General features: G+C 50.7%; 2 protein-coding genes across 4 annotated transcripts; both read left to right on the top strand.

Moving 5' to 3' along the window:
• The first annotated feature begins 1,279 nt into the window (after positions 1 to 1,279).
• On the top strand, positions 1,280 to 16,884 carry LOC148425926 (interleukin-21 receptor-like). 2 transcript variants are annotated; one of them, XM_088411176.1, is made up of 8 exons: positions 8,671 to 9,098; positions 10,136 to 10,244; positions 11,007 to 11,173; positions 12,063 to 12,199; positions 13,064 to 13,256; positions 13,385 to 13,463; positions 15,028 to 15,121; positions 15,894 to 16,884. In XM_088411176.1, the coding sequence occupies exons 1-8, from the start codon at positions 9,041 to 9,043 to the stop codon at positions 16,365 to 16,367; spliced, it is 1,311 nt and encodes a 436-aa protein (XP_088267302.1). In that variant the 5' UTR covers positions 8,671 to 9,040; the 3' UTR covers positions 16,368 to 16,884. The 2 variants fall into 2 exon arrangements, with proteins under 2 accessions (XP_088267304.1, XP_088267302.1); XM_088411178.1 differs by lacking the exons at positions 8,671 to 9,098; positions 10,136 to 10,244 and adding an exon at positions 1,280 to 2,261.
• Positions 16,885 to 17,118: 234 nt separating this feature from the next.
• On the top strand, positions 17,119 to 20,946 carry LOC148425927 (uncharacterized). Of its 2 annotated transcripts, none has more exons than XM_088411179.1 (4): positions 17,119 to 17,823; positions 18,318 to 18,500; positions 19,474 to 19,549; positions 20,099 to 20,946. In XM_088411179.1, the coding sequence occupies exons 1-4, from the start codon at positions 17,412 to 17,414 to the stop codon at positions 20,421 to 20,423; spliced, it is 996 nt and encodes a 331-aa protein (XP_088267305.1). In that variant the 5' UTR covers positions 17,119 to 17,411; the 3' UTR covers positions 20,424 to 20,946. The 2 variants fall into 2 exon arrangements, with proteins under 2 accessions (XP_088267305.1, XP_088267306.1); XM_088411180.1 differs by having other exon boundaries at positions 17,119 to 17,742.
• The last annotated feature ends 1,059 nt before the right edge of the window (positions 20,947 to 22,005 follow it).

The raw sequence follows: 22,005 nt of genomic DNA on the forward strand, positions 1-22,005 counted from the left end.
CCAAAAAAGCCTGGCGTCAGCCTTTTATGCGGCGCCCAAGCTTTGAACGGCCGTTGCGTAAGCGCTTGTCCAAATGTCCCCGTTAAGCTTTTATTTCGCTTTTCGGTGGCGGCTTACGGACGCTCGCGTTTAAGGGCTTCGTCCGGGCCCGATCACGGTGGCAAAAGTGCCGCCATTAAACCTCGCGTACTAGAGTCAGCTACACACTCGGGCAATTGGACGGGGGCCGGACGGCTATTACCAAATGAGACGGAGCTAGCTAGCTAGCTAGCCAGCAGGTTAGTTAGTTAGCTAGCAGCTAACTCAATTTTAACAACGTGACACTTGCACGCCAGTCAAGGATGATGCGTCGTTTGCCTGTACAGTCAATCGAGGCCTTCATTTGGCCCTGGAAAAATCTTGTCGGGGTCTTTCGGCAAAGACATACGGGGGACTATTGATTTCCAAACACATGTAGATTAGGCGCTGCGTGCTTAGCTTGGCAACTTAGTTCTTTGCAAGGCAGGCAGCACTGAAAATGAAAGCAAAGCATTCATCAGATCAAGTATTGATCCCCTTCAAGCGAGAGGTTAATTGTTTGCACCCCGCCATGCCGCCATCTTTTTTCGGGCGGCTGCACAGTCCCTCCTTGGATGTCGTTTGTATGTGCTGCTGTCGGGCGGAGCCCTTCCGATCGGCCTACGCTACTTAGCGTTAGCCTGACTATCGGCTCCGCACTTTACGTTAGCTAGTGGACCTTCCCAACCGATGTCCGAACCGTCCTTTAAAGTTTAGTTGTTGTTTTTTTAATAACTTGAGCAAGTTGAAATGTGTTTGGCGCCAGCATATAGGTCCTAGTTCCTAAACTGTGGGTGAAAAAAGGCCCTGTGAAAAACACGGGGTCGTCGTTTACTCGGAAAACATGGCCCAGCGTGTTGCTAATCAAAACATACGAGTGTTCATCATTTTAACTGTCCCATGAAAATGTGTTTTTGTAACTGAAGCCCTGCTTAAAAATAGTCTGAGCCTCCCATCACGCTGCAAAAACCTTTCGAGCTGAATGAGCCACACTGGCACAATTTATGGCTGTAAACTGCGAGGTTCTCTCTCACACACGCGCACACGCACACGCACACGCACACACACCGTCTCGGTGTCATAAAAGCACAAAGTCCGAGGCCCATAACTCCTAGTGCTATTTGTTAATTCCATAATTCCACCAAAGAGCTGTTTGGTCTGTTTGCAGGATTACACTGAAAGAAAAAAAAAAGGATTTTTCCCCAAATTTGGTGAACGGATGGAGCATGTGCTTGATGGTGTGTGCCCGTGTGTTTGTGTGTGGGAGGGAGGCTTCACTCTCGCTTCCTTGGAGGATTACTCACATGATTTCAATCCCGTTTCACTGGCAAAGGGGCCTCATTATGACTGCAAAACTCCGCACTGGCGCCGAAGCCTTAAAAAGCAACTTTATGACCAAAGTAGCCGATGCGCCACACGTGACGACGTGTTTGACATTTCCCGTTTGGCACACAAACGGCTGAAATGTCTGCGTGTGTGTCGGGGGAGGGGGGGTTGTCAATGTCACTTAGATACTGTCCGCTTACCGAGCAGCTCTCGAGTCAGGGTACATTTCTCTCTTTTAAGGCCGTTAAGTCGCTTCGCGGGGGAAGGAAGAACATTTTTCCGCAGGTATCTCGTCATCGTCGTCGTCATCGTCGTTGTCCTCGTCGTCATCGACAGTGACGACGAAGATGGACGACGAAGACGACGAAGATGTCGATAGAATGGCGACGACGACGACCGCGAAGACGACGACGATCGAGACGATCACGATGACGACGTCGACGATCACAACGTTGACGAAGATAATGGCGACGATGACGACGGCAACCAAGACGACGGTGACGAGGCCGCGAGAACGATACGACGATGAAGATAATGATAATGACGCCGAGGACAACGGAGACGCCGATGCGACGAGGACGATACGATGACGCCAAGGGTGATGATGGCGACGGCGGAAGGAATTTGGCCGACGGCGCCACGGGGGCTAACGACGACTTTGGGGCCGAATCAGATCGGTCCGACCGCTCGGCCGACTTATCCGTGACCCCGGAAGCGGGGACTTTTCCGCTCGGCCGATGGAGAAGAGCACCTTCGCTGGACCTGCTCAGGCCCCGCATGCTGTGTGTGTGGGGGGGTGGGGGGCGGGGGGGCTTTGCCAAGGTCAAACAAGCATAACCTTTCAAAGATGACCGCCTGCATCCCGCATATATACTGTGGTAAGGCATCCATATTCTTTCACTATTTTCTGAAAAATTCTGAAGAAAATGATACTGCTTGCTAAGAAATACTTTGATAAGCCGCAATTGTGATGGCAAAAAGTCATTTTCCAATTCCCTTTCAAATGATATGGATACAAAACTAGAAAAACATCTGATCAGATGAAGGCCAAAAGTCGAGGCGCGACTGTGGCTCCGAAGCGAAAAGTGGGGAAGGCCGGCGGAGGCGGCCGGCGGAAGCGGCCGGCGGAAGCGGCCGGCGGAAGCGGCCGGCGGAAGCGGCCGGCGGAAGCGGCCGGCGGAAGCGGCCTGCGTTGCGGGTGTGCCAGTCCGTCCGCCCGTTGCCTTGTGGCTTTGGCTTGTTTGAGAGCGCGGCTGCAAATCCTCTCCCGCCGGCCCAGCTGGGAGGATTAAGACTGGTTCCTGTCCCGTGGCTGACCTCTCGAAAGCCCCGACAGATGTCCTGATCTGTGCGCGCCCCCCCCCCTCCACACACACACACACACACATACACACACACACACACATTCGCACTGCCCTCCCCTGTTGACCCCGCACTCAGGTGACATTTCTTATCACAAGAAGCCTGGAATGAGGACTATCTCTCGCTATCTCTGCCGCTTTGTACCATATCTTCTTTCAGGAGGGCACCCACTTAACACCCCCCCCCCCACACACCCCAACTCCAGCCCTTTTGAAGCAATAGAAGCGCAGATTCATTCTGCAAATCTAACTGAAAACTTTTTAATGCCATGACAAGAGCAGTGCAGTTTTCTTTTCAGATTAAGAGCAAATGAAATGGAACAAAGGCCCCCATGGCTAAATGGTCTTTGACAAGTTGTACGCGCACGCGTATTTGTGTCGCAATGCTCCAGTTGACCAACCAGAAGTCAAACAGATGATATCACATTATTGATGAACAAAATACCCACGACAAATATGACCCCCGCCGAACAGGTTTTGCTATTGCCGTGTGAAGTGTAATTGCACACCCATGCCACCGGGTGGCTCGGTGACGCTCTCATTCTCAAAGTCTGTGCAGTTTGTTTTCAATTGCTGTCAACTTTTATCTTTGCATCGCTCTCAAGATTGGAAAAAAAAACACCTTATGATTAGTTTTAGAGCTTTTTTTCAGGCACTTTGATGTACTTGAAGCTATTTTTTCTGTTCCTAGCCTGTATAAAAACCTGTTGATTTATATGACTTTATGTCGCTATTCTGGTAAAAGAAAGTGTTTCTTTTTTTTCTATTCTCATCAATGGCGGGTGAGAGTGCGACGGCGCGTACGGCACGCCACTTTGTTGCACGTCTTGTTTGGGGGTGGCCCTGCCAAATAGGGGCCACCCAATTGCCGGCTTTTGAGCGCACAATGAACGGATTAAGGCCTTTAAAAGGGGCACAGTCCCATCACGCCCCCACCTCAATTCAGAAAAAAAGAGAAACTTGAAAAGTGAGATTAGCTGAGATTAGGTGAATGGAGGAGTGAAGTTGAATCTTCAAATGTATGTATATATATATATATATATATATATATATACACACACACACACACACACACACAGTCTCTTTCTTTGGTTGTTTGTGGAGGCAAAACAACCGGTTGATAACAATTCAGGTATACTGATTATAATGGGAAATCGGGGCCGTTCAATTCGCTGTCAGCTAAATTGTTACGGGAAGAAAAAGATTGGGCTAGGGCTGGCAAATAAATCTGATGATTATATTTTCCGCACTATTAGGTGCACCGGATTATAAAGCGCACCTTCTAGATAGGGTCTATTTTAGAAGGGTTTTCACATATAAGGCACACCGCATTATAAGGTGAATAGAATAGAAGCTGCAGCAGTGGCTGGGCATATGCTATGCATCCATTAGATGGAGCTGTGCTAAAGGGAATCAAAACAATTAGATTGAGATTAGAGACAAAAATTGGCACTTTTTGTGCCCCATATAAATCGCTTCAAAATTGGAGCATATGTAGCATAGCGAAATTTCAAAGAGGATGTCATCAAAATTGTAAGTGTAAAAAATACATTTCTAACTGAAACGCACAGGTCAAAATGGAAGAATTTACATGGCAATGACATTATTTAACTGGTTTAAGCGCCGTATAAGGCGCGCCGGATTCTAAGGCGCACCCTAAGCTTTTAGGTGCGCCTCACAGTGCAGAAAAAGCAGAATGTCTCCGTCGGTTTCAGAATCAACAATTTGGAAAGGAGCCAAACGGTGAAACGGACTTTGGTTTGCCGAACGCAACGGTTCGGTCAGCCCTGAGGAGCGCGGCTCGGCGGCGTGAATTTCATCGTCGGATTTGAACCCCGATGAGCAGCCGTAAGGGAAAAGCGCCGCAAAAGTGCGTTTCCGACGGCCCTGGGTCCGAGCCGGGCCGGGCCGGGCCCCGCCCCGCCCCGCCCCCCGGCCCCGTCCGAGGCGCGCGGCTGTCAAGAGTTGTAGGGGTGCGCTGAGCTGTGAAATCGCACAAATTGCCGCGGCGGCGGCGGGCGGGAATGAAGGAGGAGCGGCGGCCGCCCGCCCGCCCGTCCCGCTGGGCCAAGCGTTCCGCTTCGACACTTCCCGGCCTGCATTTAGCGCCCTACCGCTCGCTCTGCGGACCTGGCAGCCCTTATGCGCGCCCACGCGCACGCGCACAGCTGCAACCCGGCAAAAGCCGGCAAAAGCCGGCAAAAGCGCTCACTCGCGCGCCGCTCTCACCCAGCTCCGCTTAGCTGAGATCGTTACGGCATTATTCTCAACAAAAGAAGCGGGCGGACCGAACCCACGTCCGAGTCGAGTCAAGTTAACGATTGTTGAATGTCGACTTTTTCTTTTTTGAAATAATTAGGAATAGCGTTTTAGCTATCTAGTTTCACTAGATAATAATCTTCTTCATGGTCACCGCTGCCAGCGGGCTGTGCGCAAAAGCTTTTCGCTTTGCCAAAACTAATTGCGAAGCACCGCGGCGGCCTGAGAGCATTCTCGTTAGTCGACCTTGATTTGCGCGGCACTCGGGATGGCTTATCACTTTTCAAAAGTAGCCGGCAAAAGTCAAAAGCTGTCTGACAAAAAAAACAAAAAAAAACAATCAAGTCGAGAAAGCTGACAAGTGGACTTAAGTACGTGCTTCTTTGGGCTTACTTGGCACAAGTGCCATCAACACACACACGCACACGCACACACACGCAACTCCGGCGCGGGTCGCTTGACAGCGCAACCCTCCGCGGGGATAAAGTATCCCCGACACCCCCCCGCCGACACCCGCCTATGCTCATACCGGTGGAGCGGCCTCCTGAGAAATCGCCAAAAGGTCACCGACAAAACATGTTTATGCACACGCGCGCGCGCACATCCGCGCACGCTTACGCGCTCAGATTCTTTTCGCTACAAGGGGGACATTCCAGCTAACCCCTCAAACATTCAGCCATTCAATGCAGTAATGCTATAATATCATATCATATAATATAATATAATATAATATAATATAATATAATATAATATAATATAATATAATATAATATAATATAATAATATAATATAATATAATATAATATAATATAATATAATATAATATAATAAATTGCCTTTCTCTTCAGGGGATTATAATTCTGACTACATACTATAATTACTGAAATTAAATGATCATTTCAAACAGCTTGAAAAAATGACAAACCTTTGCAGATGTGCAATACCCAACCATACAATGACCATGATTGACAACGTGACATAAAAACACAGATTAGACATGAATAAATAACAATGACCCCCGTGTTTATGTCAAAATAAATAAGTATATATCATGTTCAAAACAATATTCAGAATAAACATAAAAAATGCCATAGATCTTATTGTGATCATTATTAGAATAAATATACACAATACAAGTGTGTGTGGGGAAAGTGCGTGTGTGTGTGGGGGGGGGGGGGGGGGGGTGGGGTGTCTTAGGAAATCACCATTGACATGATTCAACACTAAGCTCAAGTTAAATAACTAATTGATTATTACCATTTGATTTTTGTTTGTTATCGTTAGAAAATGAAGAAAGCTATTCTGCTCTGTCCGAAGCAGTTTCCCGTTTTTTTTTCCGTGACCATTCCAACACTTGCGTTGATTTTTACAGCGCGTATGTCCCTATTTGTAAAGGTTGCACCTCGAAAATGGCAAGAGATAATTGTTGTCAAAAGAAAAAGTGCTTTTCTTTCGCTACTTTGGCGCTCGCACTTGACTCATTTGGCCATTTTCAGCAGTATCAAAGTTCACGTGTAGCAAGAGTATTATATCTTCACGTACAACGGAAATCCCTTAGTAAAGAAAACTTCAGCATCAGCGTTGAACCGTCGATCACTGCTCACCTGCGTTCGGAATTTGGTCACGTGACATTGGCGAGCCGAGCCTCGATCGCTTGGCACTTTTGTCACAGGAAACGGCAACACGTCTTTTGTTTAAAGTGGCAACAGTCCGTGAAGAGTAAACCGACGAATTCATTCAATTCGTTACAATTGAAATAGTCATTGCACTACTGAAAATAGATCAATAAGTCAAAGTTTAAGTTTAAGTCGTGTACATACGAGGCAGAGTACCGAACCAATTAACGGTCTAATTCTGGGGAAGAAAAAACTAATTACCAGGCTGGGTGGGATTCCTCTCATGAACGCGGAGCAGCCAAAGGCGTCCGAGCACTGACGTCTAGCGGCGAAAATCTGCAACAACAACAAGATTGCGCTGGATGACCAAAAAGGTCAAACTATCAAACTGAAAACTATTGTCTCTATATCTTACAGCGAGAACAAAGGCCTTAACAGCACCCAAAGGCCAAAACGGCATTTTGCGGTGCATAAAGTAGGCGGTTAAAAAAAAACCCTAATCGTCTTACTTTAATCAGCATTTTTTTTGGGAAATAAATGTCCACTTAGGAGGTTGTTCAAGAACCGCCTTCCCCAACTTCGGGGAAACGCGCGGCCTTCAACACTTTGACTTTTTCATTTCATTTGAGGGACACTCATTGAACATTTCATACCTTTCACTTGTGCAGGTGAATTATAATTAAGGTTATCCATCTATCTGAAGGCCGATTGCAGTCACTGTTCTCATGGCTAGCTTAAATGCTAACGCTAGTTATCGTAACTGCTAATTATAAGTAAACATAGTTCGAGCACGTCTCAGATTCAAACTTCGACTAACAAGCCCCAATGCAACATACTTTGACTCTGCACATCGCAGAAAACGTGCACACAATACACACACCTGCACGGCATGTTTGGCGAAGGGTTTTTTATTTTTTAAAGACGCCAGACCGGAAGTGCCTTGCGCAACAACATTGGTTTCGCTTTTCACAATAAAAACATTGCACTTAAAAAATGATTTAAAGAACAAGGAATGCATCTAATAATAATAAATACCTAAAATAAATATTTTCAATGTATGCTATGTATTGAATTTATTGTTCACATGTCCTCGCAGCCAAATTTTGTCGTGTGCCTTTTTACAATGAAATTCGATGCATTCTATTCTATTCTATTCGGGATTATACGTTGTTTATATTTTTTTTGTTATTAGTTAGAGCAAGCAGCTTTCCGTTAAGTTGAGAAGGCTAATGAGTAATCATCCAGACCAAACTGTTTAGCAAACCATTTTTTTAAAGCGCTTACTTTTTCGGTGATACCCCCGCAAGTTGGATCTTGACACAGAAACATTGTCTTGCGCATAAAAACCAAATCGTCTTTATTCACAACGGTTTTGAATGGAAACGGTTGTAAATATGCGGCTCGTTGGCGCACTTCGGGGACCCGGGTTCAAATCCAGCTCGCTCCGGCCTAGAGAGTTTGCGTGCTCTCCCCGACAACTCCGGCCTAGAGAGTTTGCGTGCTCTCCCCGAGAAATCCGGCCTCCTCCCGCACGGCAAAAACACGCATGACAAGCGAATCGGACACTCTAAATTGTCCACAGGTGTGATGGTGGATGCTTGTTGATTCCGGCGCGCCCTGCGATTGACGGGCACGCAGTCCAGGGTGCCCTCCGCCTACCGCCCCGAGTCGGCCGGGAGTCAGCCTGCCACCGTAGAGGAGAAGTGGCTATAGAAAATGGATGGACGGTTGTAAATAATTTTCTACTACTGTTGTTGCATATTTGGAAAGCTTCTACTGTACATAAAGCATTTTTTATCGTAGCACGGCCTGTTTTTTATACTTTCTTTTTTATTTAGGGTCGAATAATAAAAAAAAACAACCATCATTTTTATTGTATTCCGCAAAAAAAGACGGCCCCCTGCCCCTGCGGTATTAGCATGGGGTTTTACCGCCATGCAAATGGGGAGCCTGAAACCCCCTCATTGAGGGTCTATTTTTTGCGCGCCTGACTTGCGTGCATGACTGTTTGGATCACGGCAGTAGTGAAACCGCGCTGGTTTTGTTTTGAGTCAGAGGGCAAAAGGCACCGGCATGAGCTAAAAGATGCGGCGGAGTGTCACGAGCGAGTTGAGCGCGCGGCGACGGAGGCGCTTGGCTGAAGCCCTTGGCTGCCCTCCCGCAGGACGAACGAGCCCAGCAAAGCCAACGTTGCGGAGGAAGTGGCCATGTCAGCGCATCTGACGTCGCGCGCCGTCGTGCCGCTGAGCGATTTGGGCGTCGGTTCACACGTGCGCCAGCATCCTGCTCGTGTCGTCGCCGTCCAAATTTAGAAAGGTCACACTTTCTTTTGGTTTTGAAGACCTTGAAGGGTTTCTTTGATTTGATTTTGGGCTTTTTTTCGCCGGCCGGCGGTCTTTCGTGCTTTTCCGAGCACCTTCCATGGCCGCCGCCGTCTTCTCGGTGACGCTGTGGAGCCTCGCCGCCGTTCTCCAAGGCGGTACGTCTTTTGCCTGTTGTCAAAACTTAGACAACGAAAGTTCAAATATATATCGATAGATGTATGAGGTAAATCATGACTTTATTACGGAATACATACTTGATTGCTTTCATACTTTTCTACCTACCCTATTTGAGTACTTCATTTATTCATTATCATCCTTTTTTGGAGCTCCCTTCGGCAAAGCACTTGACAAAAAATAGAAACAAAGTACCTGCTGTTGACCTATTTTGATGTAAAAATATGTCTTTGTGTAAAAATATGCCAAACAGGAGCAATCTGCTGTCAGCTCAGCGCTTTTGAAGCACTTAGTCGGGAATCATCCATGCGATATTTTCACATTTTGTACCGTGACACAGAGCCAAAAGTGGAGGAAACCAATTTTGCTTGTAAAAATTCATGATCTTCAGTCACTACGGCGTTGTGAAGAGAAAGCTTTTTACAAGCTAAGTTGCAATTTTGCGCATTCGCTCCGCATGCAAAAGTCTGTTTTTGGGATAACCCGCTGGATGGAGCGGAGCAAAGGGCCCCCGGGCCGTACTTTGCTGTAAAAGCTGCCACTTGTTTCGTGCTGCGTTTTGATAGCGGCGCTTCTCAAAGCGGGCTCCGCGGCCCGAGAGATGACTTCGGTTATTCATACAAAATAGAGATTTGGGTGTAAATTTCATTTCATTAGAACGGGTCGACGAGTACGACATCCCCGTTAATGATCTCTTCTCAAATTCAGCTCATTATCATACTTTACAAATCCTTTGAGAATTTGCTTTGTAAAAAGGGCTCCCTGACTCCTCAAAGTTTGAGAAGCCCGGGTCAATAGGACTGCAACCCAACAAAGTCGATGACACGGCTTTTGGGAAATCTGGAGTCGGGCGGAACCGAAAACAAAATTGCGCTTGGTACTGCCGTGGACAGAAAGGGTAAATGAAGAGCAACTGAAACGGAACGTGTAGCGACGGGTACGGTAGCTGATAAAGTGAAGGATGGGACGACGGTCTCCCAAAAGAGCGGTTTTGATGTTTTGTCCGTTGCGCCCCCAGGCCTCTCCTCCCCCTGCGCCGTCACCTGCACCACCGACTACAACGTTCTTCTCAACTGCTCCTGCGCTTCCGTCCCCGCGCGAGCTCTGCGTCTCCGCGTCAACTGCAGGTCGTTTTCTCACCAGATCTTTCAAATGGGAAGACCGCTCCAAAATTCTTCCCGCCCGTATCGCTTTTGTTTTGCGTTTTGCATTTTGTCAGTCCTTCTCAAATAGTAGGACGGGCCCGTGACGCGCGCCACCCCGACGCCGCCTCGACGCATGGCAAGAACTTTGCATTATGAGTCAGGCCAAGCCATTCGATGAAGTCATTGAAAGTCTGGCGAATGTCAAGTTGTCCGCCAGCACAAGTTTCTATTGCATTCTATTGAAAGGATTCATAGAAAAATCGGCGGGAATGCGAGTTAAAACATGGGCTTTTCAATATGGCCAAAAGGGACAAGGTTTTCCATTTTGAATGGCGGCAAATGAGCTTGACATGGGCTACATTTGCAGGGCGTTCCTCTTGACCTCCCATTCGCAAGCGTTTGAAGGGACGGCAGCACGGCAATTTGAAAGGTGTCATGTTTTGACAGTCTATGCATTATCTTAGCCTTCTTACGCATCAAAAACATCTAAGAAGCCGAGTCGGGACCAAATTTTGTTGATGTTAACCCTTTCGGCACCAGATTTTCTTTTCGATGTCTTTTTCTCCCACTATTTGAAAAGGTTGGAGCTTGGTCGCTTATACAGCTAAAAGCTTACCGGGTAAATGCCAATTTTGCTGCGTCAGCGAGCGCTCCAAGGGCTAAAAAGGACAGCGTTTTTGGATGCATGGATGAGATTTTTTGTCGACGCCCATCTCATCCGTATTGACGGCTGTGATTTTGTAGCGACGGCGAGCTCCACGCGGTCGGCAGCTGTCTGCTGACGCCTCCTCAGTCCTGGTGCGTCATGTACCCGCCGGCGCTATACCGCATCGCCGCCGTCGGGACGGAATGCACGGCGAGGGCGGGTGGCCCCCGGAGCCGCCCGTCCAGCTGGGCGCTGTACGACGCGGGTGAGGCCGAGCGCGCCGCGCCCGTGGACCCTTGCGCTTTTCGTACCCGCGTCATGGGAGCCGTGCGGGTTTTCGAATAAGATGTGGAATCCAAACTCCTTTTCGTCCTGGCCGCATCGTAGTTAGTTTCCGTCCGAGTGCCGGGGTACGGCGTGGGAAGCGCGCTTTGCCGCGCGCTCAAAATGGGCGTTTTTCGCCAAACGATGCGGCGGGCCTTGACTTTAACGCCCGCGGGATAAGTCCGATGGCGTTTTTCACAACGTAAACAATGATTTCATCAATGAAATAAACCGGTTGGTTGAACCGATTGTAAGACAATTCGAGCAACTCAAGCCGTCGCATAATTAAGGCGGGCAACTTGTCAAAGTCAAGGCCCGGGGGCCGGATCCGTCCCGTTTGTCTCGGTTCCTGGCTAAAATAGCCAAGCGGTCTTCAAATTCTAAACACTAAAAAGGAAAAAACCCTTCTCTCCTTCCCAATCTGTCTTGCGAACAGCTGGGATTTGAAAACTACGCGAGCGTAGTTGTGACCAACTTTAAACTTTCGCTTGACTTCACGGTCATTCCGGCCCAGCATAAAAATGAGCTTGACGCCCGCGTTCTATTCCTATTAAAGGGACCGGATTTTGTTTTCCAGACGGAAATGAAACAAATGGATGCTTTTCCATCGGACCCGTGAAAAACGTTTTGAAATGAATTTTTGAAATGGAAACTTTCAAAGTCAAATTTGCCTGAATTTTTATAGGGTGATATACATGTGATCTGATATGATCGGGCGCACGACGTGAAGAGAAAAATAGCATTAGCGTCCGCTTCGTACTGAGAATTTGTTCAAAAAACGTGAAATTGTTGTGCAGCGGACGGCGCTTTGTTCGGTGCTCTGTTTGCAGTGAAAGCTCCGACGCCTTTCAACGTGCGGGTGACCGGCGGCCGCGGATCCTACAACATCACCTGGGACCTGGCCAACGACAATGACCATTGTCTGACGTACGGGCTGCGCATCCGAACCGGCCGAGGTCACTCGAAGGTCCGTTGAAATTCAAGACTTTTTGGAATTTGGTTTGTCCCGTACGCAGGATTGTCTGTCGCACCTGCGACGAATGGCCTATTCGAAAGCCGTTTTCACGTAGAAGGCCCGCCGCATTATAAGGCGCACGCAATAGAAGCTACGCTACTGGCTGGGGTAGCCTTAGGAATCCGCCGGACGGAGCCGCCGACAAAACAATCGCATAAGTCAGTCAAACATTTCAACGAGAAACGGAGGACAAAGAGGATTTGTAAAAAATGGCCGGATCACATGAAAAGGCCGATCCCCAACCGCCGGTCCATCCGAAACGACGACGTTTTGGAACCCATCCGGTTTACCCTTTAACGGTTCACCCATGCTCGGTTCGGCCGGAGCTTTGTATTTTGGCGCCGCCTCTGATATGACATTTTGCAGTGAGGAAGGGCGGCGCGAGCAATCGGTGCCTCCCCGGTCCACGAAAAGAAGCTCGAGGGTCGACCGCTCCGCGGGGATAAAAAGGCGGGGGTCCCTTGCTATGGAGCTCAGGATTCGAAATCCGGCCCTCCGCGTTTCGGAACCCTCTCTTTCTCAAACGCGCCTGATTCAAACGATTGGGATCATTTCCGAGCTCCCGCAGAGCTTGCTGACGAGCCAATCGTCATAGGGAAAGAAAGGCGGAAAACGCGCGGGGTAGCGACCCTCCGGGACTGGACTCCCGCACCTCCGCCGTCCAGGGAGAAAGCGCAAGAAGGGAGGCAAAAATGGGACGGCGGCATACGTTTGCCTTGACCTCGCTATCTGTCCGTGCGGCCTCATGCTAGCTAGGCGGAGAGTCCCGGTGTATGTCGAGCGTCCCGTTTAGTAGCGGACTTTTCCCCGCGTCAGGATCCGGAGCGTTTCTTCTCGGCGGACGAGCCCTTCTTGGCGGTGGCCCGCGAGGAGCTGCCGGCCGGCGCCCAGTGCAGCGTGGCGGTCCGGGCCAAGTTGTGCCCCGGCGACCCCGCTCAGGGCCCCTGGAGCGAGTGGAGTTCCGCCGCGGGGTGGACCAACGCGCCCGCGGAGTCCGCCGACGCCCCGGGTGAGCGAGCCGATCGGGCCGGAAGAGTTCCACAAATGCGATTCGACGTCGTGCGCGCGTCCACTTCAATTCAAGCAATGAGTTTTTGCGCGTGAGAGGTGACGGATGATTTTTCTGCCGCGCCTCAGTGAAAAGAAGCTGGCCGTACGTCCCGCTGGCCGTCCTGGCGCCGCTCGCCGGCCTGCTGCTGGCCCGCTCCGGAAAAGCGTGAGTAGCGAGCGTGGCCGATTCCTCGGGGGCAAAAAGATTTCATTCTTGTCTGGCGCAGCGGATGTGGGAGCTCCCCCGAGGGAGCCCGCCAGCCTTCTTTCCCTCTTCTGCTCAAATTACCGCAATTCCACCTGTGTATCAGACTTCAAATTCTGCTATTTCCTATCATAGCGCGCATCTGTCAAACCTACGGGAATCCCCGACGCATCTCATCCTTTGTGAACTCTTCGTATTTCCTTGCAAGTTATACGTTTGTTGCTCCGTAAGTGCGTTTGAGCTTTCCCGCATTGTGAGCGTTCCGTGAAAGCTCTCCAAGCAGTTCGTTTACCTTTTCCTCGGGTTCATTTGACCATAAATACCCGACGTCGCGCAGCATTAGTGTTTCACCAAGAGCACAAGTAATAAAGGAGTGGAACGGATCACCTTTGCCTGCTCTCTACCCGGTGCGCACAGCTTAAAGGAATCACTTTGAGATATCGTAACCTTTATTTGTAATATTCCTGCGCGTGAACGAGAACGGACTCGGGCGTCGGTTCGGTCCGCTCGCTTCTTTTCTCGAAAATAACGCCGTAACGACGTGGGCTGACGCGAGCCGCGTTTAGCCGCAACGGGCACCGGCCGACTTCAGCCGTTACGCTAAATATCGGAAGTAAGAAAAAGCTTGATAGAAAAACGCGCGTGGGGGCAGATCCGGCCGCCACAAACAAGACATTGACGCCGTTCCCCCCCGCGGACCGGTTCTCACGCCGTGGCGAAAAACACAATGACGACAAATCGAAAGCCGAATCGGAATCATCTCTTCCTCGCTTCCCGTACGCGGCGGATGACGACGACGATGATGTATTTGTTTTCACGGCTTGGCCTTTAGCTTTCCTGGCAGCGCCTCCCGCACAGCGGCAAACCGCAGGCCGGCGCCACAGGAAGTCATGCTGCAATTCTGCAAAATGCAACGCGCGCGCAACTCGCTTGTGATTACAGACCGCTCGAAAAAAGCTCAAACAAACTTAAATAGAAGCAAAAGCAGACCTTCGGTCGGATCGTGCTCGTTTCATGAAATACTTGATGCTTTCATTAAGGACTACTTCAAGAAACGCTTAGTTAATTAAACGAATTGAATAAATGTAAAGCCTATTGAGTTAATGATTTTTGAATGAATCGTTACTAATCAAATCAACTTTAGAAAAGGTGTTGTGCTTTACTTGCGCGATATCTGCACGCCGTATTTGCGTCTGAGAAATCCGCTGCACTCGATTGCCTTTAACGTTCTTTTTCTCTCGAAATCGAAATTCCTCCAAAGGAAACTGCCTCGGAATATATACGGCATACGTAAATACGCATGCGTGCGGATGGGGCCCATGCCGCTGAACATTTTGAAGGGTCGGAAGTAGAAAGGGGAGCCGGCCGAGAATGAGGCCGGCTTAGCGACCGACGGGCCGGGGCTTCCGATGGACGATTGGCCGTTAGAAACGCTTTTCTTTGAAAGTCCTCTTGGAAGGCGCCGGCCCATCTGTCGCCGGGAAAATTCAGCGCCACAGGTTGATGCGCGTTTTATCCCCGCCAGGTTCTTGCTGAAAAGGTTTCACGTGAGCACGTACGTGTCCCGGCCGCACGACTTCTTCGAGCCGCTCTACCTGGACCACGGGGGCAACTTTAAGGTGAGAGGCTGTTTTTTGGGGGGTTTTTTTGCGTCGCACCTAGGGGCCCCGCCAAGGTGGTGCGGAGGGGCCGCGCAACATTTTTTCTTCCTTCCTTCCTTCCGCCCGCGGGTCGGCGTTTGCGTTTCGGCTCGACTGAAAAATGACCGAGATGGCTGATGCAAATGTTTTCGCTTGAAAGTTCCCCCCCAAAACGTACGACAAATATTTTTCGGTTTTTCCCCGAGTCACAAATAATATTTGAGCAGGATGTCAAACGTCGACTCGGGATTTCCGCTTTTGATCACGCGACCTTTGCCACGCCGGCCCGAAGGCGCTTTGACATCCATTTGGGTCGACGCGGGGGGGGGGCTGTCGGATAAAATCTCAGCCGCCCTCAAGAATCTCCCGGACGTCAATCCCGGGTCCCGGAGGCCCGCCATCCCGCACGTTTTCTCTCCCCGACGCAGCCCATTGAAACGAGCGGCTTACTGGCGAGCTCTGCGGGAGATCCAAAACCATCCGGATTTCATTCAGGTGTTTTGGGGGGAGAAGGTTTGAAAACATGCGGAAAAGCGGCCGGTGGAGATTTGGAGAGCCGGAACGTCAATTTGAGCCTTTGAAAGTCAGCCCAAGTCGGCGAGTGAAAAATCCCCAGACACCCGGGGGTTGAAAAAACCGAGTTGGGCGAATCCAAGTAAAAAAAATCCGAGCGGCGCTTGTAATCTTTCCACTTTTTGGACTTGGACCAGGCGTCTGCGTGTCTCCTTTGTGTCCACGCATGTCCACGCAGGAGTGGGTGAAGCCCGCGTTCAACGAGCGCGACTTGTTGGGGGGCGGCCCGCGCGCGGACGCGGCGCCCGGCCGCCGCGAGGCCGCACCCGGGGTGGGTGAGGAGGAGGCGCCGCCGGCGGGCCGCCCCCCCCTCGTGCCCGCCTCGCCGGCGCGACCGGGACGCGTGTCCATTCACGCGGTGGTTCTGGGCCAAGAGGACGAGCGGGACGCGGCCTACGGGGGGCGGCCGGCCCCCCGGGCGGAGGGGCCGGAAGCGGACCTGGCGGAGGGGGGCTCGGACGACGGCTACCCCCGCGTGGACCCGGACACGGTGGACAGCGGTTTCGGGGAGTGCGCCAGCCCGTCCCACTCGGGCTCGGGGGCGCCCGCCGGGGATTTCCTACCCGAGCCGCCCGCCTCGCGCTCCAACTACGTCAAGCAGTGGATGGCGCGCGCCCTCGTCCACGAAAACTCCGCTAACACCCGGCATTGAACATTCTCAGAGCGGGGTCTTCGCAACCCGGGGTCCGTGGAATTATTTTAAAATACTTGTAAAATACGGACGGGACAAAAAATCCAGAGCCTGTGACCTAGTCTATGGAAGTGGGACTTTTTAAACTCATTTTCCAAGTATTCTAGAAATAGATGACATAAGTTCTCTTTTTTTTTTTTTTTAGAAAAAAAAGATTGTTAGTGAAAGGGTTGTGTTGAATTTTTTGTTTTGTTTCTGCCAAAATTTGCAATTGGGGGGTCCTCGGAAAATGTTTTTTCCCTGACGCCAAAATGTTTGAGAACCCCCGCGCTAGATGTTATTCCTTTACGCTTTTGTATCTAGAGCAAAATATCGTTTATACTAGTCTACGAGAAATAGCGTGACATGACATTTGAGACTTTTTGTTGTTTTTTGTTGAGAATTCCAACATTCACTTGCCCCGAGCCTCTTCCGTAGGCTACCTTTTTCTATAGATTTTGCTTTCAAACAATAGGTCTGATTAAATAAAGGAAGCAATGTCACCAGTTGGAAATTGTTGTCTCTGAATGAAAACACTTCAACTATACTGGTTAAAGGTCATGTCTAAATGTAACGTGTCTCGGTCAAGTTTCAGTTACCGTCTACTTGACTCCAAATACGACGTATGTTTTTTTACGACGGCTTGGTCCTTGCGTTACCGGCGCCCACCCGGGCCTCCGGGCGGCGCTGCGGTGCCAAGATACCGACACCGCCCCCGAGAGCGACAGCCGAGCGAGCGCGGGGCGGGCACCACAACATTCACGCAGGGGCGAGGAGCAGGCGAAAGCCATTTCGCGTTTGCTAACAATTCGGCTTCTGCGTTCAACCTCTCCGGCCTTGGCGTTTCCCCGTCGACGACAAGCGTCGCTTCGGCGTGTCGGATGTGACTTTTAGCGCGAGCGAGCGAGCGAGCGAGCGAGCGAGCCTCCGTCCTGTCCGCAAGCTCGAGCATCCTAAGCGTTAGCCGCTAACAGCTAGCGTCCGCTCCGGAACAAGCCACGCCCACCCCGCAAAAGCCGACCCGGGATGAATTTGTCCCAGATCGCCAGCCTGCGGCCGGAGGAGGCCGCGGTGGTGGAGAACGCCATCCGGCTGGCCGTCGACTCGGTGGTCAACGTGCTGTACGGCGTCAACAGCGGGCGCGACCGCGAGTACCGGCGGATGCTGGCCGACAGGGACAAAGAGATCGCCGGGCTGCGGCGGCAGGTGCACGCGCTGCGCCGCCGGGGATGCGCCTCGTGCGCGATGCTGGACGGCGGGAGCCGCTGCCCGTCCCCGGACCGCAGGGACCCCGAGATGGACGCCGGGACGCAGCGGCAGCAGCAGCAGCAGCAGCAGTGTGAACTCACTTTCTCCTGTACGAAGGTTGACGCGCGTACTGTACGTCATCGAGCGCGCCGACGTGCGAAGGGGCGGAGCTACATGGTGTCCAGGCCAGGTCACCTTTGGCCGCCCCCGCACATAAAGGAACATTTCACAGCTGTGATTTGTCTGCCGTACTTGCCTGCATGCAGTATTCCCGGCCCCTCGCCAACTTGCTTTTATTGCATTTTCAACACTCCGCCCATCCCTTTCCCGAGTCGCTCGTGCTCACCGGCTCGCTGGAGCCTATCCCTCCCGGCTGAACTGCACGCCATACGTGCTGTAGACTAAACGACCTTTCGCACTCCCAAACACAGCGAAACGGGGGAGAGCCTGCAAACTCGGCACGGGAAGAATCCAACCTGTGGCGTCAGCACCGTGAGGCGGGCGTGCTGACCGCTCTCCGCCATGCCGTCCCGCGATTAATCAAATTGATTCATCAGTCGTTTTACAGATTGAAATCCAAAATGTGCTCGATCGTCCAATGCAGATTTTGTGATGTTTTTGTTTTTAGATATTGTATATTTTAAAAAAATCTATATATATAATGAATGTATTTGTTTTTTCCAGTGGGCGTCTTTGACAGCCCTCCGTCTCACGTGGCCTCGCCCGCCGGCAGCCGAGGGCACCCCGCCGTCCCTCCCGAGCCGGACGGCGTCACCGTCAAAGAGGAGCCGTGCAACGTGGACGCCGTCCTGGTCAAATGGGAGCCGAGCCCGCAGGAGCGGACCGCCGCTTCTCTTTGGGATGCGGGTAAGGCCCGTCCGCCCAATGTTATTTCTCGGATGACCTCGGAGCCCCGCTATGTGTGAGGAGGGCTTGCCTAGCTCCTCGGGCTGCACGACGATGGCCAGAATAATCAGCACGATTGTTTTGGTCGATATTGAATCGCGATGTCATTCATGGACATGTCTGTTTATTGCCCTTTTAAAAAAAAACAGTATATAAACAAGCTTCGAGGCTTGATACTTACATATAATAATAATCAACTAAAAGAAATCATTAATGGCAAAAACTTGGCACACAGATCAACACAGCCGACTTAATTGCAGAGTGGAAGCCAATGAAAAAAGAAGCGTGGTTAGAACCAAGCGCATGACTTACTTTTCATTTCAAACGAATTTATTCCCATTTTTTGCCAGCATTTTCAAAATGGTTCTCAAATAACAGTGGGGAAACAATGCCCCCTGGTGATAGGATCGAAAATAAAATAAAAAACAGATCTTGACTGTTTCAATGCATCGCCGAGGATCATCTGAATTAATCGTGGCAACCAATACGGCGATCGCCATTAAAATTCGCTTACTTGTGCAGCCCTACTAGCTAGCCTGATAAGTCCCCTCTAAAGAGGGTTGTACGCACATCTAGAAACCACAAGGTGGCAGCAAAGCATTTTCAACCCACAGGCTCAGAAACGGCAATGGCACGTTACCTTTTTATTCTTTGACAATCGTAAATGATCCAAGTAAAAACTAGCTAGTCCAATTGTGTATCAGGAGCACAAGTGAAATTTGCTAAACAGCAAAAATGCTGGCGTCGACATTCCGAGCACTACGGCCAGATGTCTTCTCATGTACGCAACGGTGAACCCGTTTGATTTTTGGAATTATTGTTCATATTTTCAAAACAAATGTTCATACGGTCGACCCTATCGATTGGTTTTACTTGGGATGATTAGCTAGTAGTGATGCGGATTTGATGGAATTTTTTTTGCTTTTGTTTGAAGAAACGGAGCTGAGAGAAGTGATGACCTGCGACGAAGCAGACGGGCTGGCGCGCGTCGCCGAGGCGGAGCGACTAAGGTGAAATCACGACATTGTCAAAAAACAACAAGGACAAAAAAAAAAACCGCTGTACTCATGCCCTTTCTTCATGTCACTTTTTCCTATAAATGGCAGAAGGGCCCAACTGAATTGCCCGCGCATTTCAGTTTATCTTGAAGAGGAATTCAAGATGCTTCTTGGATTTAATGACAGAAAAAAAGTGAAGCCATGCGCGTTTGGTTAGACCCGGCGTTGACGAGAAGCATTTATTTCATAAATGGAGATTTTGAAAGCATCTTGAAAAGATCAAATCTGAACGCCCTTAAATTCATTGAAAACATGAAGTCAAATCAAGTTAACGCTCAGTGCAATTTAACTCTTCAACTCTCCGTCAAAGTTTTTTTTTTCTCTTTTATGAGCGGGATGAAAAACCACGGATGTGCGGCAGTCATTTGAAGCGCGACCGTCGGACGGGAGCGTTGCTCTCGTCGGCGGCTCGCCCTCCGTAACGCTCGGCGCGGAAAGATTCGCAACTCGTGCCATTGCAAAGATTTGACTCAAAACATCGGAATTGGCTCTCCGGTCCAGGAGCAAGAAGAAGCGGGTGCCCACGGCCGAGCTGCCCGAGGAGGCCCAGCGGCAGAAGCGGGCGGCGTGGCGGGCCGCCTCCCGCCGCTACTACGCCCGCAAGGTGGCCCGCCGGCAGGCCGGCCCCCCGCCGCGCCCGCTCCCCGCCGGCAGGAGGCGCGCGCCCCTTCCGGCCTCGCCGCAGAGGGAGGCGTGGCGAGCCTCCCCCAGGAGCCAGCGCGCCAGGAAAGCGGCGCAGCAGCACAACGGAGCCCCGCGCCACGGCCGCCCCGAGCCTCCGGGGGGCGGCGCGGGGGGGCCGGAGGGAGCCCTTTTGTGCGCTTGACGACGGGGGGTGCCTAAACCAAAACGTCAGCGATTCAACCGCTCCGACTTTTTTCGGGACGCTTTCCTTTCGCCCGCGGGCGCTTTGAATCAAAGCTTTTCCAATGGAGTTGCTTTCTTCCCCCCTTTAAGGGCGTCCTCCGATCGAGATAGCGCCGATCGGGGAACCGCGTTTGGGAAAATATTGCAAAGGAGAGGACGAGACATTGAGGATAACCCGGCCGACACAGCCTGACTTGACGTCCCGTGCTGATATTTCAACGCCTTTCCGTCCTCGTCCCTTCTTAAAAAGTCGCGCTGCAGCGCCCCTAGCGTCCAACTTCTCCTCTTCGTTTCAAATGAGTCCGTTTCCCTGTCATGTGACCCTTTTCGTTCTAACGTTCGGAAAAACACCCAACCTCAAGATCTTAGTTAAAACGCATTTTACATATTTGAACCGTTAGAGCAACTCCGGTACTTAAAAAGCCCTTTATTAATTGCTCCACTTGTCCTGATTGTATTTAATAAATGTCATTTCAGTGAAATATGTTGTGTTACGTCCTTGAACCCTTTCGTCACGTTTCAAATACGCGCGCACACAATGGCTTTGGGTAGACGTTTATTCGTGTAATTTACATAGTATAGTACACAGTATGTAATATTTGCTTCCGTGCTGCATGCGTACATGATAAAATTATTACGCCAGCTCAGACAGACAAACGGATGGATGGATGGATGGATGGATGGATGGATGGATGGATGATGATTTGCCCTAAGGAAACCTGAGTTGGGAGGGAAATTTTGCCCGCAGATGAAGAGCCCATCAGCGGTATGGTGGAATAGGTTGCGTCCTGTTCTGGGCTGGGCAGCAACGGTCCTATCTTGCATATTTTAAACATCCCCTTCTTCCAGCACGTCTGATTCCAACAATCGGTGACGAGCTGTCCATCGGAAACGGCTGTGTTGGAAGCAGGAAACTTGTAAAACGCGCAAGATCGCGAGGACCGGACCGGGGTCGGGCCAGTCCTGCTTTGAAATTAAGCAGCAGACAGCTGAGCTGATGTCACCTGCTGTCTGCGAGTTTCGAGCATGCGCACACGCGTGCAATCGGATCCGCTCGACAGCTGCCGCTCAGCGGAACAGGCGCGATTCTTCTTCTCAAGGATTCGTGCAGGAGGTCTTTTTTTTCCATCTGAATCCGACGTCCGGCTCGAACCAAGCCAATAATCAGGGCTCCCAGCCCCCCATCTTTTTTTTTTCTTTTGTAGCAGGTGAAACATCTCATTTGCAAGCACAAGAGCCAGAGGCCGAGGGGGCGTTTGTTTCGGGGGCCAAACAGCTCCAGCCGTCGCCGGCCGGAGTCACTCGGCTTGGAGGATCGAGGCGCTTGTTTCCTTGAGCTTTTGTCCCACGAGATTTAGTGGACGCGCGCGCCGAACAGAATGAGAAGAAGGCGGCTCGGGGGCAGATGGCTGCGTGCGCGCGCAGCCGCGCGGCCCGACCGCCTTCAAAGGCTCGATTGTGTCCCATTATGAGCGCATAAATGCATCTCAAGCAGCGCTAACGGTTTTTTCCACGTTTGCGTGAGCATTCGGAACGCTTGT

The sequence above is a fragment of the Hippichthys cyanospilos genome, chromosome 3 (genome assembly GCF_059441005.1).
Source record: "Hippichthys cyanospilos isolate Australia breed blue-spotted pipefish chromosome 3, RoL_Hcya_1.0, whole genome shotgun sequence".
Taxonomy (NCBI): domain Eukaryota; kingdom Metazoa; phylum Chordata; class Actinopteri; order Syngnathiformes; family Syngnathidae; genus Hippichthys; species Hippichthys cyanospilos.

What these genes read in the sequence shown, in the direction of transcription:
- LOC148425927 (XM_088411179.1), top strand. Translation starts at nt 17,412, where the DNA reads ATGAATTTGTCCCAGATCGCCAGCCTGCGGCCGGAGGAGGCCGCGGTG. An exon ending in CTACATGGTGTCCAGGCCAG is followed by an intron (nt 17,824 to 18,317) that starts GTCACCTTTGGC and finishes TGTTTTTTCCAG; the next exon opens with TGGGCGTCTTTGACAGCCCT. An exon ending in CGCTTCTCTTTGGGATGCGG is followed by an intron (nt 18,501 to 19,473) that starts GTAAGGCCCGTC and finishes TTTTGTTTGAAG; the next exon opens with AAACGGAGCTGAGAGAAGTG.
- LOC148425926 (XM_088411176.1), top strand. Translation starts at nt 9,041, where the DNA reads ATGGCCGCCGCCGTCTTCTCGGTGACGCTGTGGAGCCTCGCCGCCGTT. An exon ending in CGCCGCCGTTCTCCAAGGCG is followed by an intron (nt 9,099 to 10,135) that starts GTACGTCTTTTG and finishes TTGCGCCCCCAG; the next exon opens with GCCTCTCCTCCCCCTGCGCC. An exon ending in GGAGTCCGCCGACGCCCCGG is followed by an intron (nt 13,257 to 13,384) that starts GTGAGCGAGCCG and finishes GCCGCGCCTCAG; the next exon opens with TGAAAAGAAGCTGGCCGTAC.